The 18,824-nt window shown below is 49.8% G+C and overlaps 1 protein-coding gene across 1 annotated transcript in view; it reads right to left on the bottom strand.

Moving 5' to 3' along the window:
• Window positions 1-18,824, bottom strand: part of NEGR1 (neuronal growth regulator 1) — a 303,287-nt gene that overhangs the window by 62,150 nt on the left and 222,313 nt on the right. The window contains exons 5-6 of the mRNA XM_075424226.1: window positions 8,405-8,525; window positions 2,508-2,659 (exon numbers count right to left, since the gene is read on the bottom strand). Coding sequence (XP_075280341.1) covers window positions 2,508-2,659; window positions 8,405-8,525 — 273 coding nt within the window. The remainder of the gene's footprint in view (window positions 1-2,507; window positions 2,660-8,404; window positions 8,526-18,824) is intronic.

Raw genomic sequence — 18,824 nt, 5'->3', positions numbered from 1 at the left:
TGTCCCTGGGGCAGAAGCGGCTCTGGGCAACCTTCTGCTGGCCGTCCCTGGCTCACGGCAGCGGTGGGGTTGTTCTCCTCCTGCCCCACCCACCCCATGGGCACTGCCTCCATTAACCTACCGTCTCCTTTGCTCGGTCCACCTCTGCAGCCACCCAACGTCAGCTTTTACCTTGTCCTGACATCCCCTTACCCACTTCACCACTTGCTATCAGCTCAATGTTGCATTTATGGATCACTGAAAGCCGGAGCTCTCTTGGTAGCAGAAGTAATAATCCTTTTTCTGATATCCTTGCGTTTTATATCTGCATAGGATGCAGACACCAACAACGGAGAATATGCTTAGCTCTGTCCCCAAGAAAGGCTCCCAGCTGTGCGCAGTTACGACATCATTTATTTATTACATGGGGACATGCAAAGAAAGAAAATAGAGATTTTCTAACCCTGCTCTAAACATCTTTCTCTAAAAAAAAGCCCCAACAGCAGACAGGAACAGCCAATTAGCAATGACCATTGCTGTATCACAACATTGGGCATGGTGCCAACGCCCAAGAGCGGCGGTGTGCTGGCCCCCGCGCCCAGGATCCAGCGCGCTCCCGCCGTGGCTGCGCGCTGCGGCAGCGTTTCGACGCCGACCCATGTGTCTTGCTAACGAAGCTGTTCCAACCACGCCGCCTCTCAGACTGTATTGCACTAATGCAATTAACAGTTGAAAGTATACGTTGGAAGAAGACATCAACATCTAATTTTTAACATTTGTCAAGTAACACGATGATCACGTTACACTCAACTCTATATTTGACGATCAGATGTCGCAACCAACCATTAACTGCTAACACTTCCCCCACACATACCTGAACCAGCGCATATGTTCAGCAACCATTGCCAACAAAATCAAATGCAAGCAGCTTTTCACAAGAGAAGAATCTCTCTGCAGCATTAAGGAGTCCATACTTAATAAGCTGCTACACTGTGATTATTATTTTTTTTTAAGAGTGGTACTCTTTCTAGGTAACATTCGTGCAAACTATGAGTGAGGAAAAAACTCCAGCAAATGATCTTAATTCCCAATGGAAATCTAGGTCATCAGCTTCTGGAAACCTCTCCTTGTTTTGACTAGATTTAAAAAAACCATTGTATAACATAAGACACTTCATCTCGGTCTTTCCGTCAGACCTCTGGGCTAACACCCCCTCCATATTTCATTCTGTGAGGTCAGGATCAGACCCAGATTTCAGAATTTTCTCTCGGACTGTTCTGCTTCGCACATCCCCTCTCTCTCTTGATGGAGGACGTCTCTTTTTGTGATTCGTGACGATGTACTTGGTACTTAGATGACACTTTCAACCTCTGCATCTCAAAGCGCTTTTCAAGGGTGGCTACATGGTGCCTCAGCAACCGAAAACCGATAAAATCCTGCAGCAGCTAAGAGACAGGCTCAGCTCTGCTCTGTGCAAAATTAAACCCAACCTTCATTCTACCTTCGCTGAACTGCAAATACACCAAACCCTATCCGCTCCTGCCATGATGCTCCTTGGCTTTCACTTCTTGCACTTTCTGTTTGAAATAAGTGCAACTTTGTTTCCACTTTGTAAACGATTTCTCAAATATTGACTAAAATGGCAGCAAAGGCTTCAGGCTATTTTCTGCTTATTGCATCTTTTCTGCAGTAATGCAGAATATCCTGACAATGCCTATCACATAGGAAGCACACTCAGAAGGAAGTCTCATGGCTAGAATGCAATAACTCTAGGATTTCAGCAACAGAAAAACTGCATTTCCACTCAATGAAGGATACCTTTATGTAGAGAAAAGCGTGTAGGACATATTCTAAGCTTTGTCTTTCAGTTTTACCAGCATTAGAACAGATTGACACCAAAGTTCAACTGCAGACCTCTTCGGATGCCCCTAGCAGATGGCTAGGTACTCAACCCACAGGAAATGCTACCAACCCACAGACAAAAATATGTTTCAAGCAGGACCTTTGAGACCCGTTCTAGGTAACCATCGTGCTAAAGCTCTCAGTGCTTTGCTTTGCCCAGTACAACGCTTACTGCCCTTTCCAGAAGCTTTCCCTGCCCGTCCCCGCGGCTGCCCCGCCGCAGAGGCCGGCGAGCGGCGCTGGAGCCCGCCGGAGGGGTCTGTGACTGCACTCGCAGTGGGGCCAAGCGAGCGGTCACTGCGGTTCTGAGCAGGAAGGCTTTCTCACCTTAATTCTGTCTCTACACCGCGACGGCAGGTTAAGTGTAGCTGTGGGGTGTTTGGTAGATTCATAACTGGTTGACACCCCCAAAAAGCGTCATCGCTCTCCGAACAGAAACCCCTCTGCAGCGCGGAACGAGTAACCAGGTGCGTTATTTCTCAGTACTGAGGAACGCAATGGTATTTACACGCCTTGTGAAGAAACCATGGAAAAACAGAAAACTACTTTTTTTTTTTTTGTCTTTTGGATCCTCGTATGTGGAAGCAAACAACCATGAACATTTGCCCCATGTCCACGTTACTTACGGTTGAGAGGCAGGCTGGCATTGGTCGTCCCTAGCTTGTTGGCAGCGACACATGTATAGTTGCCAAAATGCTCTTCTGTCACATTGGTAACAGTAAGAAGTGATCTTGTACTATAATTTTTAATAGTGATTCCTTGTTGACCATTGATCAGTCTAGAAAGCAAAAAGAAAATGTCTATAACTCATGTACCATAAAGCAATAATTCTCTTTTTTTAATTTCTTTTCTTTTTTCCTTTGTTACAGACATAACTGGTAGCACAGTGAGCTGTTTGCAAGCTGCCGATGTAGCAAAATTATCATCGCGGCAGATCGGGGAGGCCATGGGCAACGCTGGAGCTGCGAGGTGTCGAGAGGAAAAGTTTCTGCCTGTGTCTCCTTCAGTCTAAAGAAAATAAAGGCTGGTACCCACGGCCCTGCCTGCCTGGTCATAGGGCAGGATGTAAACTCTCAGATGGAGAGCTTAGATTTTAAATTGGGCAAACTTCACTAAAAATTTAGATACCCTATTTGGGGAAGAAAAGTATGATGTTAAGTCTTTCAGAGGGTGTTTCTTCAGACTCTGGAGATTTCTTGTGCCCTTACACACCTCCAGCTGACAGCAGATGAGGATTAGGCAGCCAGAAATGCACAATCCTATGTAGTTGTACTTAGGATTGTGATCACAGTTTATTTCAAAGGTCCCTGTACCTACAAACGAGACTTGCCATTAGGGAAGATGTGCTCCAGCAGCACCGCATCCCGAGCCAGCGACCTGAGCAGAAACCAGGCAACGAGGCGCAGGGCAGAGCCAAACCAGGGCTCCTCTCGCCCTGCTCCGTCTCCCTGGCTTTGGGCTTCCCACCCCGGATTTCACGGGAGCTGGGCAGGTCTCCCCAGGCTGCTTCCCCAGCCAGGTCAGAAACTGCTGCTGCACTGGGGGAGGGGAGGTGGCCAAACCTCGCCGGATCGAACAGCGAGAGGAGAAGGGTAACCGCCCTGTTAAAGTACCAGCTACAGCTGATTACGCTTAATTCCTTGCATTTCGCATAAAGAGCAGAGTTCTGGATTAAGTACACAATTTTTGGTTGTTATATTGAAAGATATAATCCTATAGCGTAGGAATGAATGTAATCTTTTAGCATTCTGCCTAAAAACATCTCAAGACTGTCATTAATTGCACTTCTGCGTACTGTGGACCGTTACACGCTCCCGTTCGATCGCTCCACGCGGCTCCACGCGCGGGGGGCTTCTCTCCCCTGTGCAGTTCGTGCCCTCAGCAGAGTCACCGCGTGGGACTTCGGTCCGCTCTGCGCAGCCCACCGATGGGGAGAGGATACCGAGCATCCCACGGGTACCGGCGGTTTTGCAAGGAACGTGGAAGGGTGGGACTGAAGCGCCTGCTTTGGGGCGCAAGCTGCAGTGAGAACGGTCACCTTGTCTTCAGGCTCGGGGAAGGCACAGCTTTGTCCTTTCAACCGATGCACGCGCCTCTGGGCATGGGTGTTCTGCTAAAACTGCCGGGGTCTGTCCCTCCTCCTCCTGCCTCTCCCGCAGAAAAACCCAAGAGCACCCTCCGCTACGCAGCGTGCCCCGCTCTGACGCTCACGGCTCGCAGCCGGTGACGGCGTGGCAGCTCTCGGCAGCACGCCCCGGTGACTGCCCCAGCCCCGGGTCAGATGCTGGCCTCGGGACGCTCCTTCCCAGCAGGGAGGGCACGACCTGCAGCCATGGCCACCAGCCCTTCCTGCTGCCCTGTGGGGTTTGCACCCCCCGTCCCCGCTCCCAGGGACCTCGGGGTACCCGAGCAACAGCTCCACTTCCACCTGCGGCTTATTCCCACTGGATCTTCCCAAGCCACCTCCATCCTTCTGGCCCATAACTGCAGTTTGAACTATGGCATCTCTGAGGTTTGACCCATCTTTTTGTCTGGACAGCAATGGGTGTTGGGATTTCTGCCATCCCCACGCCCCATCCCCACGGCCCTGCCAGCAGCAGCGGAGATGGGGCATCACCTTCCCTCCACGTCCCTGCTAGAAAGTGCCTGGCACTGGGGGCCAGAACTGAAGGTGGAGTAAATGGAACAGGATAGGTATGCACATCCACAAGCCACATAGCTAACAGACCAAGGAGTCAGCATGAGTTAGCATAAACTGGGCAGTTCTGCGGATTTCCATTTGCAGTTGTAGGAATCAGCTGCTTTTACTTTTAAATTAATTACTGCCGTGTGCCGCTCTGCTTAGCTTATTGACTAAACACAGCATTTATTGCTTGTCTGGGTTCTACCGAGTTACTTCTCAGGCTGGAAAGGCGTTTTAAGCTGTGTGCGGCCACCCTGCACATTTCTGCACCTTATTGCTCTGTACCACTAGTTATAAAGGGCAGAGTGATCTCCTTTTTATTCCAGAGATGATGCCTACGCAGCCAAAGAAGATCATGCATCAGTGCCAGCCCTGAGGAGGGTTATGAAACCTTTGGTTTCATATTTGAATACCTTCACGTTATTATAATATATTAAGCCGCTATAATGAGTTTTGTTATTTCAAATGTAAGTCTTGTTTGCTTTGTGACGGGTAAGGGAATTAATATTTTTAGATAGGTAACTTTTGGGCCTCTTCCCTGCGGCTGTTTAATGTCTGAGATCTAATTTCTGCGTAACCCAGTAACAGAACATACTTGCACAGTTGTGAGTGTCAGAAACTGGGAGTCATCGCAGGGAAGCCACCATCCTCTCCGCAGGGAACCCTTGTACAGTTTTAGAAGCCACACACTTTTATAATTTTAAGATGCTTTTACTAACTTTTCCCCTGAATTTCCAGTCCCTTTCCCAGCTCAACCCGCAGTCCCCATCTCGGGGTACCCTTGGCTCGGGGTCTGCACAGCCACCTGACAGCTCCCGCGTGGGGTTCAAGGCACCTCTTCTGATGAGCAAAGCTCTAAATGGTCCGAAGCCTGCCCGCGAGACCTCTGCTCGCCGTGCCCCAGCCGCAGCAGGAGAGCCGCGGTGTCCAGCCTGCCCGCTGCCTGCCCCGCAAAGCCACCCGGGCCCCCTTCGGGCTCCTCGCCTCGCGCTTGGCCGGGCACGCGTCTGCGCCCGTGCATGCGTGAAGCTACTGAACGGCAGCTCTCGGGAGCCTGGCGACGAGGCTGAGTTAGTCCTGCAAGCTCTCCACCTCCAACACCAGCCAAGAAAGCCAATGGGATCCTGGGGTGCATCAAGAAGAGTGTGGCCAGCAGGACGAGGGAGGTTCTCCTTCCCCTCTACACTGCCCTGGGGAGGCCCCATCTGCAGTACTGTGTCCAGTTCTGGGCTCCCCAGTTCAAGAAAGATGAAGAGCTACTGGAGAGAGTCCAGCGGAGGGCTATGAGGATGGTGAGGGGACTGGAGCATCTCCCCTACGAGGACAGGCTGAGGGAGCTGGGCTTGTTCAGCCTGAAGAAGAGAAGGCTGCGAGGGGACCTTAGAAATGCTTATAAATATCTTCAGGGTGGGTGTCAGGAGGATGGGGCCAAGCTCTTTTCAGTGGTGCCCAGTGACAGGACAAGGGGCAATGGGCACAAACTGGAGCATGGGAAGTTCCGTCTGAACATGAGGAAGAACTTCTTCCCTCTGAGGGTGATGGAGCCCTGGAACAGGCTGCCCAGGGAGGCTGTGGAGTCTCCTTCTCTGGAGATATTCAAGACCCGCCTGGACAAGGTCCTGTACAGCCTGCTGTAGTTGACCCTGCTTCGGCAGGGGGCTTGGACTAGATGACCCACAGAGGTCCCTTCCAACCCCTACTATTCTGTGATTCTGTGATTCTCACTGGACGTGGTCTGCGACTGCTTCTATGTTTCGTTCGAATAGCTGTGCTGTGACGTGATGATCCCTGGAGCCTGGAAACTGTGGGTTTGGATTTACATTAACCCGAGGAACAACAATGCAGTTTACGGACCCGAAAGGCTTGTTTCAGACACTGAACATCCACTTAGGGCTTCGGATCTAACTCCCACCGCTCGTTTATTCAAAGATTCTTCCAGACCCACAGAAAAAATAAGGTCCCGATCCAAGACGAACTGATGAAAACGGGATGCTCTCTATTCTGTTAGCAGGAAATACAGCACGGTGTGCACTCCCAGCACCTAAATGCAGTCTTGTACTTGACCTGCAAATTACCTGCAGAATCATGTACGTGCTACTCTGAACTACTCGCGGAAGCTGACTCTTCTCAGTTTTGCATTAGAACGGCGGCTGAGCTGTCCGAGGCTCGTTCTGTGCTGCCCTTCCTGCACCCAGAGTCAAGGGGAGCTGCTGGAGGAAGAACCCAACGCGTGTATTTCCCTCTTCGCTGCAAGCAGTGGAGATGCAGAGATCCCCAGCACCGCCGCAGCCACAGATGCCCAGCAGATCTGTCGGCAGCAGCGGAACAGAACAGGCTGGGTCATTAGATCTGACGCAATATTTGAGCGGTCAGGCACAACAGGACAGCCCGTTTCTTGCTGGCTACAGCCGGCCTCAGGTGACACACCAGCTGGGACAGAAATGCTGGCGTCCTGAAATGCTCTGCTTAGCCTTTCCCGCTGCTGCCGCGGCACTGAACGTGCTCATGAAGCAGGGAATTGGTCAGTGATATAAATAGAAAGGTGATTATCACGCTGGAAATGGCTAATTGAATCCAGAGTGCTAAAACCTGTGCTGCAGCGCTTCCTACTTCAAACATGTTTCTGCTGCAGCTCCTCCCAACACGTGTACAATGTGTTATGCGTCTCTGGAAGTAGGATGTAGATTAATTTCACCAATGGAAGAAACACACTTACTGTTAAACACAATAAAGATCAACTATATTGTCTTAGAGAGTGCTTTGGGATATGGTCAAAGCGCAATAGTTGCGACTGCCCGGAAAACTCGCGAAGGAAGACGAGCAGCTCATGCTCCGAAAGGGGACCAGCTGGCCAGTGAGAAATGAGCTGACAGATGGCTTTCTATGAAAAATGGTCACTAATATTCTCATGCCAACTCCCAGGTTTAATGGGATGTTTGAGCTGAGAAATCCAGTGCTTGGAAGCCAGGAAATCCAGGAGCTAGAAGGTGCGTATCGACATTCGCTCACAAGGGACAATATCCACTGGCTTTTGCACCAGTACGTAAACTTCACTGGAAGAAGCTCTGAGGTAAGCTAAGAGCTGTAAAACAAAAATTCCTATTAAAAATAAAAATGTACTTGTTCAATGAGCTTCTTTTAAAATAAAGATGACCCTACAGACATGGCTGCTCTCATTACGTAGCACGAACGACCAGAAAGTGAAGCTGACTGTAACTGAACCAAAGCTCACAGTCAGTTTTCGGGGACCAAGCAGGGAGCACTCCCCCGAGCCCCTCCTGGACGCTGTGACGTGCAGCAGCTCTGCTCACGCCTGTGGACTGCAAACCGGTGGTCTAGACCACTAATGGCCCAATTGGGTGAAAAATTGTACGCATTAAGCTTTGGTTGAAAGTCTTGTTCATGAACCAGCCTCCCACCCTCCACCCTTCGCAGGAAAATCTATGAAGATAAATTTGAAAAAAAAAAAGAAAATCCTTTTAGCAGACTTTTTTCAGTGCCTTTCTGGTTATTATACTTAAAAGGCTGTAATTACTAAAGCATGTTTCAACGCTGGGCTCATTATCGCAATTATCACTATCACAGCCCAGCCACAGACAGCCTGATTACGCCTCGTTTTTGAGGGCGGAAACCACGACCACAAGAAAAACCGAGAAACTCCCCCAAGATGCGTGCAGAATGGCTGTGGGCAGCCGACACCTCCAAGCACCCCCCGTTTAAAGCTCGGCATTCGTTTCGGGACAAAGCCAGCCCGGCGGGCTCCTCTCGCTTCCACCCGGGTCCCCGCGGCGGGCAGCATCCCCGGCAGCACGAGCGGGTCGGCGAGCGCCGGCTACTTACTTCCTCTCTCCTTTGTACCACTCAAAGACCGGGGCAGGAACTCCTGCACCTTCGCACCGTATCAGGCCGTTCCCTCCGAGCATCACACTGCTGGATTTAAGTTCCTGAATTGTGGGGGCAACTGAAAAAAAAGAATTGTGAAACGGACATTTGCATCTCGACACGCAGATCGTTTAACGCTGCTCCCCTGCTGCACGCCCTACGTTACTCTCCGCCGGGCGCAGCGTGTTTTCCAGCTTGGTTCACATTCCAGCACGTTTTCTTCCAGCAGGGTAAAAATTATCCCACACAGCAGATTCTGATCTACATTCTGTGTATCTGGTGTAAAAAAACACAACTGAGACATGAAGAAATATCAATCCCATGCTCAGAAAAGCTGTTTTTTCAACTCGGTTACTCAACATAGAATATAACTATTTTTAAGCGTTAGTGTCATACGAGATGTATTTAAAACCTGAGAAAAACTCATCAGAATGGGAAAAAAGCACGTGAAGCCACGACACCGGTGCGTGAGAGGCTGCGGGGTCCCGCTGGGCTCGGCCGGGAGGACCCCCGGGGCTGGGCAGGGGTACGGCAGCGCCCGGGGTGCAGGGGCCCACGCAAAGGGAACACGGCCAGCACCGCTCATCTTCTGCATCGCTTCTTCTGCAAACGCTCCATCAACCACAGAGGCTCAAATGGCCTTTGAGATCTTGCTTTACATATTAAAAGAACAAACTTACCTTCACATTTATGAACCAACCGTAAATACCATAGAACAGCGTCACTTTTCCAGTATTGCACTGGATGTAGAGTTGTTTCAGCAAATATATTTTGTCTTTATAAACAGTGAACGTTGTAAATAGAAATAAATATTTTAAGCTCAGATCTACAGATCCAAATAAAGATAAAAAGCAATTGTCAGTTTTTCCAGTTGCCAGCGAAAGGCAGCCATAAGCTGGAAATGAAACACAACAAATTCCTCAGGAAAGACATTATCAAAGGAAAGGCTGAACAGCAACTGCCTTCTCCCTGGAATTTCTTCTACGTTGTCTGTTTTTAAACAGCAATTTATGCGCATCATAAAAATGCTATAAAAACCAAACCACAGAACTTATAAATAAAAATCTGTTTATTTTTTCTCAAGCAGTTTTCCAGATGTTGCTCTGAGGTGTTCATGTACGTGTAAAACGCTGGCTGCCTCTCGCCCGCTCCTCGCACCGCCTCGCCCGTCGCTCCGCGTGCCGGACCACAACCTTCAACGGGAAGCCGCCACGCGATGGAAGCCCCGGCTGTAGGAGAGCGCGGAGCGACAGCGGGCTCGCCGCACGGGCGGGTCAGCTCCGTCGCACCGCTCATCGCGTGCCCGTCCGGATGCGCAGGACGTCGCGCAGGAACCCAGCTCTTGGCCCATGGAAAGCACGCGCGCGGCCTCGGCGCTTACGCACCAGTCTCCATCTTTAACAGAACCGGAGGAGGAGGTTTCGGGCGCGACTGAATGGGAACCGGCTCGCTCTCGGCCACTGCTCGCGTCCTGCCCCGAGGCAGGCAGACAGCGTGCGATTTCCAGCAGCTGGCAAACACACCCTCTGCCTTCAGCTTTCTCTTCCCAACGACTGAATCGAACCACTGCATCAAATCATTAACTTTCAGCTGGTAACGTTAAAATTTCAGGTGGATAATAAATGCATAACCAATTTGCATGACTACCTCTCCATAATCTGCATAGGCATTTTTTTGTCACTCCATAAAAATAACCGGGACATATAAAGCTTACTCCTTCCTGAGAAATGAAGCAGTTTGTGCAGCCAAGGCTTCTAAAAAACAACTTTGTGTGAGACTGATCACCCAAAGAGCTGTGAGCCCGTTACGTTTTGCCTCTGCTCCCGCAGCACCACGTGGCACCAGCAGCTACACAAAGCTCACAGCTCAGCTTGTGCTTCTAAAGCGTTCAAAAGAACAGCTAGAAATGTCCAAGATGAACCATGCAAAAGCAAAACTTGTGCAAGACACACCATACAAAAGCATCACCTGAACGACAGACGAAAATGAAAGTGTACTGCACGGGCACATGGTCAACAGGGGTTGCCAAAAGCTGGACATTTAGTTCTCACGAGCCAGGCAGAAGGAGCAAATGAAAAAAAACCAGCAATGGTCTGAGTTATGCAGGAAGTTTTTTTCCAAAAAATACCACCTTCACACTTCTCACTGTGGTGATCTGCTCACCTTCTGCTTGGTTTTCTTTTTCTTTTTTGTTACAATAAATAAATGCATAAGATAATAGATTTTTAAATAAAATGATCCATGAGAACATACAATTTGCCAGTGCTTTTTCTAACTGTAGAACCATGCACTCAAAACATAAATTCAATCTAGTACGAAAAATTTGGGATAACTTTCGCGCTGAAGCATGGAGATGCTCAGAAAACGCCAACAAACTTCCGTGGTTCCAGCAAGCGGTGTGGTCGCAGACCTGCTCCAGCGGGAACACCGCCAACCCATGCGATTTTCTGCCCCGCCATTGCTCCCAGCTTTGAGCTCGACCAGGCGGGAGCCCGAGCCCCGGGCACCGCGCGGCTGGCAAGGGCAGGCCAGCTGGAGCCCAGCTACAAATCGCGGTTCTGCGCTTTGCTGTTGGGTGAGGAAGGGTTTTGTTTGGAAAATACTGAAAAACTTCTGAAAAGGAAGTCTTCTTAGGTGTCCCTTTCAGAAGAATCTCAGCTTCTGTTTGTTCAGAATAAAAATAAAAATCAATATTCTCTGCTCTAAGAAATCTCCGGTTGATACCAGTATGAAAACAGAAACCAAAGATAGCTTAGAGTCACCATTCTCCTAGGTTTTTCACTGTCAGGTTATTTTCTTGTTTTTAGTATAAAGAGAAACGATGCAATGCAGGCATATTCCTGGTGCACTGATTAGCAATGTGCTGAGCCAAAAACCCATCAGACCCCACTGCTCCCATCGGTGTGGAAGACTGAATACCTCCAGACAAAATCGCACACCTAAACACCTGCTGCTCTGGTTGCCAGGGCTGGTTTTGGAAAGGAAGGAGACAAACTCAATGGCAGAGATTCTTGAGCTCCCACCATTTCTTTTGGGTTTTTTTTAAATGTTTTTCCATGTAGTTAGCAAAGACATTTTTGAGCAGGCATTTGTGATTTGATTTTATTGCTGCCAGTCAGGCTGCAATCGTCTGCACTCTTCTGCTGCTGGAGCCACATGGGATTTCTCCTGTTTAAAAGATCTTGAGGGTACAGCACTCAGGAAGAATGCCATATTGATCCCAATACAGGTAACTCGGCCAGAGCAAAGCTCGTATCTTACGTTAACAAGTGCTCACAAGGTTCTGTTCGGTTCTGCTGTCACACTTGCCCCATACACGCTGTTTTTCTGGAGAACAATTTCCCCGACACCAGAGCTGCCCAGTACAGCAGGGATGTGCAAGATCAGCCAGAAGAAGCGAACATCCCACCTCCAGCCGGGGCTGACGGGCAGGCGTTTGGGAGGGGGTGTCATAAACACACAGTCAATAACGTGATTTTTCCTCCCAAAATTTAGAAAACTCCTGAAACAGATGCGGCGATGGTTCCCCCAGCCCCGTTCCTCCCCGCCTGCGACAGGACTCAGCGTTCCGCAGCACTGATTGCCCCTGCCTGATCACCTCCACCTCATTAGATGCTTCTGCAGCTCTTTGCAGCTTGCTTTAGTTGCTCTTGTCTTGCCACTCAGCTTTGCCAGCCCTCTGCTGACGCCCTTTCATAGGCTGCTACGAACAGCGCAGGGGGCTTCCAGCACGCTCCCCGCCCGCGCGGGGACCGGGGGGACCTCACCCTCTTAAATTACTGAGGGGGATGGCTCAAGTCCTGCTCAGTCCCGAGGGAAATCAGATGCCTTATAAACCCCCGCAGGCTTCCTGCACGGCCACTGGGACCACCACCAGCCACCCCAGCATCGCTGCCCACAGACGCGGCAGGTGACCCCGCGCGTCGCCCACCGCCCCGGCAGCGGGCGGCTCCGGTCTGGTTTTTAGGGCTGCTTAGGGGATCGATAGCAAGGATAAATATTGGCCAGCAAGGAAAATGTTTTCTTTCGGGACTTCGATAATGATGACTTCAACTGCTACAGAAAATCGCTTACTATCATTAACGCTGCAACCCTGCTCTGCTCAGCTGATTGATCGAGCAGATGTTAGCAAAGCCCTGAGTGGGCAACAGAAGGCAAGGGATAAACACCGACGGACACCAGCTTCAAGGCCTGATGAAAGTTTAAAAAAGGAAAAAGAAAGAACAGCTTTAATAAAGTTTAAATACAGTAATTGCAGCTGGAAAAACAGCGGAAAATTAAGAGAAATTCTGGTTAAAGATTCAACAGAAAAGAATCCAACGCACGGGGTAGGCAAGGCTCCAGCAAACCTTCCCTCCAGCTCCGCAGCCTCCAACCCCGAAGGTTTTCCCCTCCGCGAGTTACGCGGGAAGAGCCTCCAGACGTGCTTCTGAGCACGCGTGGAGCACCTCGTTATAAATAATAATGAACACACACGCGAGCAGGAAAATAACACCATGTTTCAAAGGAGCAGAGCACCAGTAGAGAGCGAAACCCTGTGCCTGGAAGAGCCTGCGGGAGTAAGGCAGAGGGTGACAGCCAGCGAGCTCCCACGGGGGAGGATGTAACAGAAAAGTTACAGACGATACTGCAGTAAAATGTAACAGTGACGTTAACAAGAAAATCTTGTGTAAAACTAATAATTTTAAACAGATTTGCAGTTTTTATATCTCCTAAATAATGGTTATATAAAATAACAAAGAAAAAAATATGATTATATGTATCTGCCAGCAGTGCTGGGGTTTTGTGACTCATATTTGTAGGTTTACTCTCCCTACGGTGAATCCTTGTTCGGTCCTCTCCCACGGTTCATCCCTGCAGAGCAGAGCAATTAAAATAAATGCTTCATTTCTGACTTGAAAATAAATTACTGGAACTTACTTCACATCGGTTCTCAAATACGTGTAAGTGCTTTGCTGGGAAAGGCTTTTTCGAGTGGGTGCTCAGAGACTTGGCATGACTGGGGTTTTATGCACGCACTTTCGCATTTGTCCCTGCATGAACTGGCTTGGGAGAGCTGTTCTTGACCCAAAATACATATTATTTATTCTCCCCACAGAATATGTATTTATGTGTCGTCCCACCCCCGAGGGACCTGACACGAGAAGCGTGTGAGCGAGGAGGACCGGACCCGGCACGAACCTGGACACGAGCCGCTCGCGGCGGGTTTGGCGTCACCTCACGGGAGCCACGCAGGTCTCGCCCCGCGAAGCGCGGCCGGCCGCCGCACCGCCTGGCACCGTCACGCAGCCCGGCTGCGGCGCGGGGAAAGCACGACCGCCCGCTGCCCTTCTTACTCAGGGGTAAGAGGCAAAAGCAGCACGCAGGACAGGAGCGCGGCGCGGCATCGGCAAGAGCACCGCGCGACGGCGGAGTCATTCCTGTCCCACCACCAGATCCGACGCGAGTTTAGGAGGCAGCTCCCCCAGCTCAGAGCCTAGGGGGGACGTGTCGGAGATTTCAGGATGGACGAGAGCTACATCAGATGCGTACGCACACTCCGACGTCTGCGCATCCCCTTTAATTCCAGTGAAACAACTGAAGTTTCTGTAGATACCCCTGTTGAAGTCTGGTGTGATGGTGCTGAGTACTCACCGCGCTCCATCTCTCTCCCAGCCTATTAATGGGAAAGCCGTGAAAACTATCATCTTCATCTCCCACTCCGGTGCTAAAAGAGCTCTGTAATTATCTTCTGCCTATCTGATATCACCAACATGTTCGCATGAGTCAGGCGCTGGTGCTGGGAAACCAGACCTTACAACTTCTGTTCCACCCAGAAACGACGCGAAGTACCGCTGAATCTGGTCTCCTACCCAAATATTTTCATCTTTAAATGTCTAAAGGAACAACTGAAATAATGCACACGACGCACTGGCATTTCGACAGGCACAGAAAGCAGGCAAAACCCCTCCCGATAGAACAGGTTTCATCTTTTAACATTTTAATGAGCTTTGGGACTTTTATGCATATTAGTTATGTTGCCCTAATTACTCATTATAATTCTAATGTGCATTTTATATTTAATTACAATGCTTATAAAGATTTGGTATGGACAGTAAATTATTATAACTAGCATGTGCATAATGATTATGAGCTGCATTTATTAACTTTTCCACTAGCATTCAGGGCTAGCAACTTCCAATTTCACCTTTGTGATTAACCATATTGTCTGATTACACTAACATTTTTGTGGCATTAATTGTAAATGTCAAAAAAAGTCTTTTATTTTCCCGGTTTCATCAGATTTTAATCTGGCATCCTAAAGTAGTCTTTTGTTGGTGAAATTGCTCCCCAGTGTGTTAGAATAAAGACTTTCAGGTAAGGGAACAGTTTCCTGAGATCTGATTTCTGCCTCAGAAAAGCAGATATGAGCAATATTCAAATAGTTATATGGACAGACACACATAGTTTTACCAGTAAAGTAACAAATCTTTACACCTGAAACAGCATTGCTTTTGTGCTATATAATGAAGATGGTCTTCCAGTAGTCCAGCTGGTTCAATTTTTCTAACCTATTCAGAGCGGCAGCCCTACCTATTCCCCAATTAACGGAGTGCTTTAATTAATGCCTCTTCATATCAGCAACTTCTCCAGCATGTGGCAACATTTGAGAGACAAGCCTTTAACAACCACTGGGCTAAGCAACCAGCAAGCTTATTTTTTCCATCTTTTCTTGATGACTTACCAAAAAATACTGCATTCCGTGGGATCTCGATGTGCGTGCCTGCATAAACCCCACACGCAAACACACAAGGTGTCAGCGAGAACCCAGTTCAGCTCCTGCACTTCCAGACGTAACCCAGCGGCTCTTGTGCTTTTCCCTCTCCTGTTCAGGGTGTAACTTTCTGAACCAGTGTACTTCAAACGCTGATTAATTAAACGATTGTGTGAACGCCTGGCACCAGCCGCTAGAAGACAAGCGGGGTCGCGAGGACCCCCCGCGCGTGGTCCGTCGCAGGGTGCATCAGAACATCCCCAGACGCGCGCTCCCCCAGCTACACCCAACGGATCGCGTTAGAACAGCCCAGCAGAATCGCCCGCTGCTCTGCGATTTATGGCTTTGAACATAAAACCTTTCAGTCTTGAGGGGAAAGCTTAAAACCTGCAAGTAATTGTGCGGGAGAAAAAAAATAATCAGTAACACAAAATAATACTTAACAAATAATAGACAGGAATGCTTAGCAGTGTGTTTTACAAGGATTTGAGTGACAAGAAAGAGGAAGAAACTTAAGAAAACCTCCCCAAACCAGCAAGGCAAACAAAGAGCTCTGGGGAGCCGCGTAAGGAAACGCCAGCCAGCGCGCAGGTGGAAGAGCTGCTCTGTCTGTCTGTCCATCAGCTTTTGTCTTCCCGCTTCATCTATTGAGTCCTTCTGCTTCCAGAACAAAGCAGCTTTCTAATCGTGCTCCCCTTAAGGCAGCTCTATTTTTATCCCCTGATACAGGAGTTGCCCTCGCACAGAATCACAGAATAGTAGGGGTTGGAAGGGACCTCTGTGGGTCACCCAGTCCAACCCCCTGCCGAAGCAGGGTCACAGGACAAGGGGCAATGGGCACAAACTGAGGCACAGGAAGTTCCATCTGAACATGAGGAAGAACTTCTTCCCTCTGAGGGTGACGGAGCACTGGAACAGGCTGCCCAGGGAGGCTGTGGAGTCTCCTTCTCTGGAGATATTCAAGACCCGCCTGGACAAGGTCCTGTGCAGCCTGCTGTGGGTGACCCTGCTTCAGCAGGGGGGTTGGACTGGATGACCCACAGAGGTCCCTTCCAACTCCTACTATTCTGTGATATTCTGTGATATTCTGTCCTACGGCATCGCGCTCGCCCTTCCCGCGGGCACGGCTGAAACCGCGGTGAGCAAACCTGAAACGAACCCTGCATCTGCAGGCACGGCTCGTTGGCAATTTAGAAGAAACAGATGCACGGAACACGAACAGGGATGTACAAGCTCCGTGTTTGGTGTTCTTTGATACGGCGGAGTTGGTTTTAATCTTTCATTGGCTTGATTCAAACTTAACTGAAGTCCAAGTCTTTATATCGACTTCAGTGGGCTTTGAATGAAGCCCAGGAAGATCTGCAATAAGAGAGAATTTCGCAGTTTTCAAAACAAAGAAAGTAAAAAACCCTACAACTTGAAAGAGCACCGGTGTAACAAAGACAGCTCCTGTCACGTAACCCCTCTTTCTGCACGCTGTCGCTCTCACTGCTGTAATTTGAGGGAAAAGTTGTCATCAATACTTTCTCATCAGCAAAGAGTGGCTGAGCATCTGTAATTACCTGAGTCGAGAGAACGAACTTTCATGTCTCATGGCATAAAATATGGTATCGACAGGACCAGCAGAACCGCTGATGGTCTTTTTTTTGAAATATATGAAGGGGATCTATTACAAAAGGGTTTAAAACTTTCGGAGTGGTACGCGGGGAGATTGCGAGGCACAGCTCCCGAGTCCCGACGCTGCAGAGGGGGGGAGAGCGTTTGCGGGGAGCGAGGTGACCCCGGGCACTGCGGCACCGAGGGGCAGCGGCTGCCGAGGAGGGTGCGTGGGTCTGCAGCAGGGTGCAGGTCTCCTGCCAGAGCCCGAGCAAAGCACGGCAGAGCAGCACATCCCTAATGAGTCGTTTGCGAGTGCTGGCTGGGGGACTGCGAGGTGCAGGGGATCTCTCTGTAATGCAGGAGAGCATCTCCCCCAGGAGAAGGCATCTCGGGAACACAGAATCACAGAATCACAGAATGGTCGGGGTTGGAAGGGACCTCTGTGGGTCACCCACCCCAACCCCCTGCCCAAGCAGGGTCACCTACAGCAGGCTGTAGAGGACCTTGTCCAGGCTGGGGTTAGCTTCTCCCACACGGCACACGCACTGGTCTAATTTTCATTCCCCTTCTGCATTCACTCTATGAAGTCATGTTTCTCCGCGTGTGGAGAGGGTTGACATGGCCTCACGCAGGCAGCGAGGAGAGCGTTGTGCTGAAAGGCAGGGCAGCATCTCCTCAGCTAACAGCTGTGAGCCTTAAGCGGTGGGAAGGAACAATATTTCTCTCCATGAGATATTGCTGTTAAATATTTCAGTGCTGCACATACAGGAGCAAATGCACATCTCAGGGTGATGCTGGAGGACCGGAGCTAGCTTGGGAAAGGGACATTTCCATACAGGACAGGAGCACCAACATGGCAGGGCGTGGGGGGAAGAAGGACGATGTGCTGTCGCGTCTGCTTGCCCGGAGCAGCTGGGCAGCCTACCCGAGCCGGGCTCACCAGCTGCCCCACCAGGCACTGGTATCAGCAAACCTCCCTCCCTCCCTCGGCAGCTCCTACTGGAAAAGCTTCCGCCCAATTAACGTGGCCCCGCACTCTGCTGCGGCTCCTTTATCTCAGCAATTTATTCAAACGTGCATATGGAGGTGAAAGGGGAAAAACGAGTATCAGCCCCCCGGAGTGGTACTAAGGAACGAGGAGGAGGAAGGGGGATGCTTTCATACATCTGACGCCAATCCAGAAGGAAGAGTTGGCCGGGAGCCTGGGTGCGAACAAACACGAGTGCTTTCACTTTGCTGTTTCTCTCCCTCTAAGGAAGATAAAAGCAATGGACTTCAACAAATTCCAGGAATTACTAAGTAGATCTTTTGGCAGTAAAGCTGAGGAGAAAGTGAATTAAAGTGAGCTGGTAGTTCTCCAAGGAAAGAAAGTTTGGAACAAAAATGCAAAGTATCTCAAAGTAGGTCAGAAAGGCAGCAAGAGACCTGCTGGAGTCTCACCAGAGCACGTCCAGGGACCCAAAGCACAAAAGCAGATAAGGCAGGAGTGAGACATCAAGGGCAGTGAGAAACCATGCCGCACGTACGTTATCAGGATCAAAGACAAAAGTTGCCCTGCTGCTCAGTGCTACCCCTGCGTGGTGCCCAGACCACCAAACCACTCGTGGTGGTGGGTTTCTGTACCACCACCGGTGCACCTTGACCCTACCTGAAAACGCAACACGATCACTAATCAAAAACCCGAGCACTGGACCCAGAACAAACCCCGGGGCCCCACATCCCTTTGGCCTGGCAAGGAGCCTTCTGATGACGATTGTCTAAATAATTTTGCATCCTCACCATGGACATTATTTCTCATCCATGTTTTTCACACTTGCACCTGTAAGTGCTGCATGTCAAGTGCATATGAATAAACACATGACACCTTCTGCCTTCCCTGGTGATAAATGGGAATTAGCAAGCCAAGGTGATTTGCTGTTGATGAATCCATGGTAGCTGTCTGCCATGGTTACCCTGGTCAGGTTATCTCCCAGGTACGAACCTGTCTTGTTACAGTTCCAGCATGTCTCTTGGGACCGGAGACAT

This window comes from Opisthocomus hoazin, chromosome 6, assembly GCF_030867145.1.
Source record: "Opisthocomus hoazin isolate bOpiHoa1 chromosome 6, bOpiHoa1.hap1, whole genome shotgun sequence".
NCBI classification, from domain to species: domain Eukaryota; kingdom Metazoa; phylum Chordata; class Aves; order Opisthocomiformes; family Opisthocomidae; genus Opisthocomus; species Opisthocomus hoazin.
This window is presented reverse-complemented; position numbering and strand designations above follow the sequence as displayed.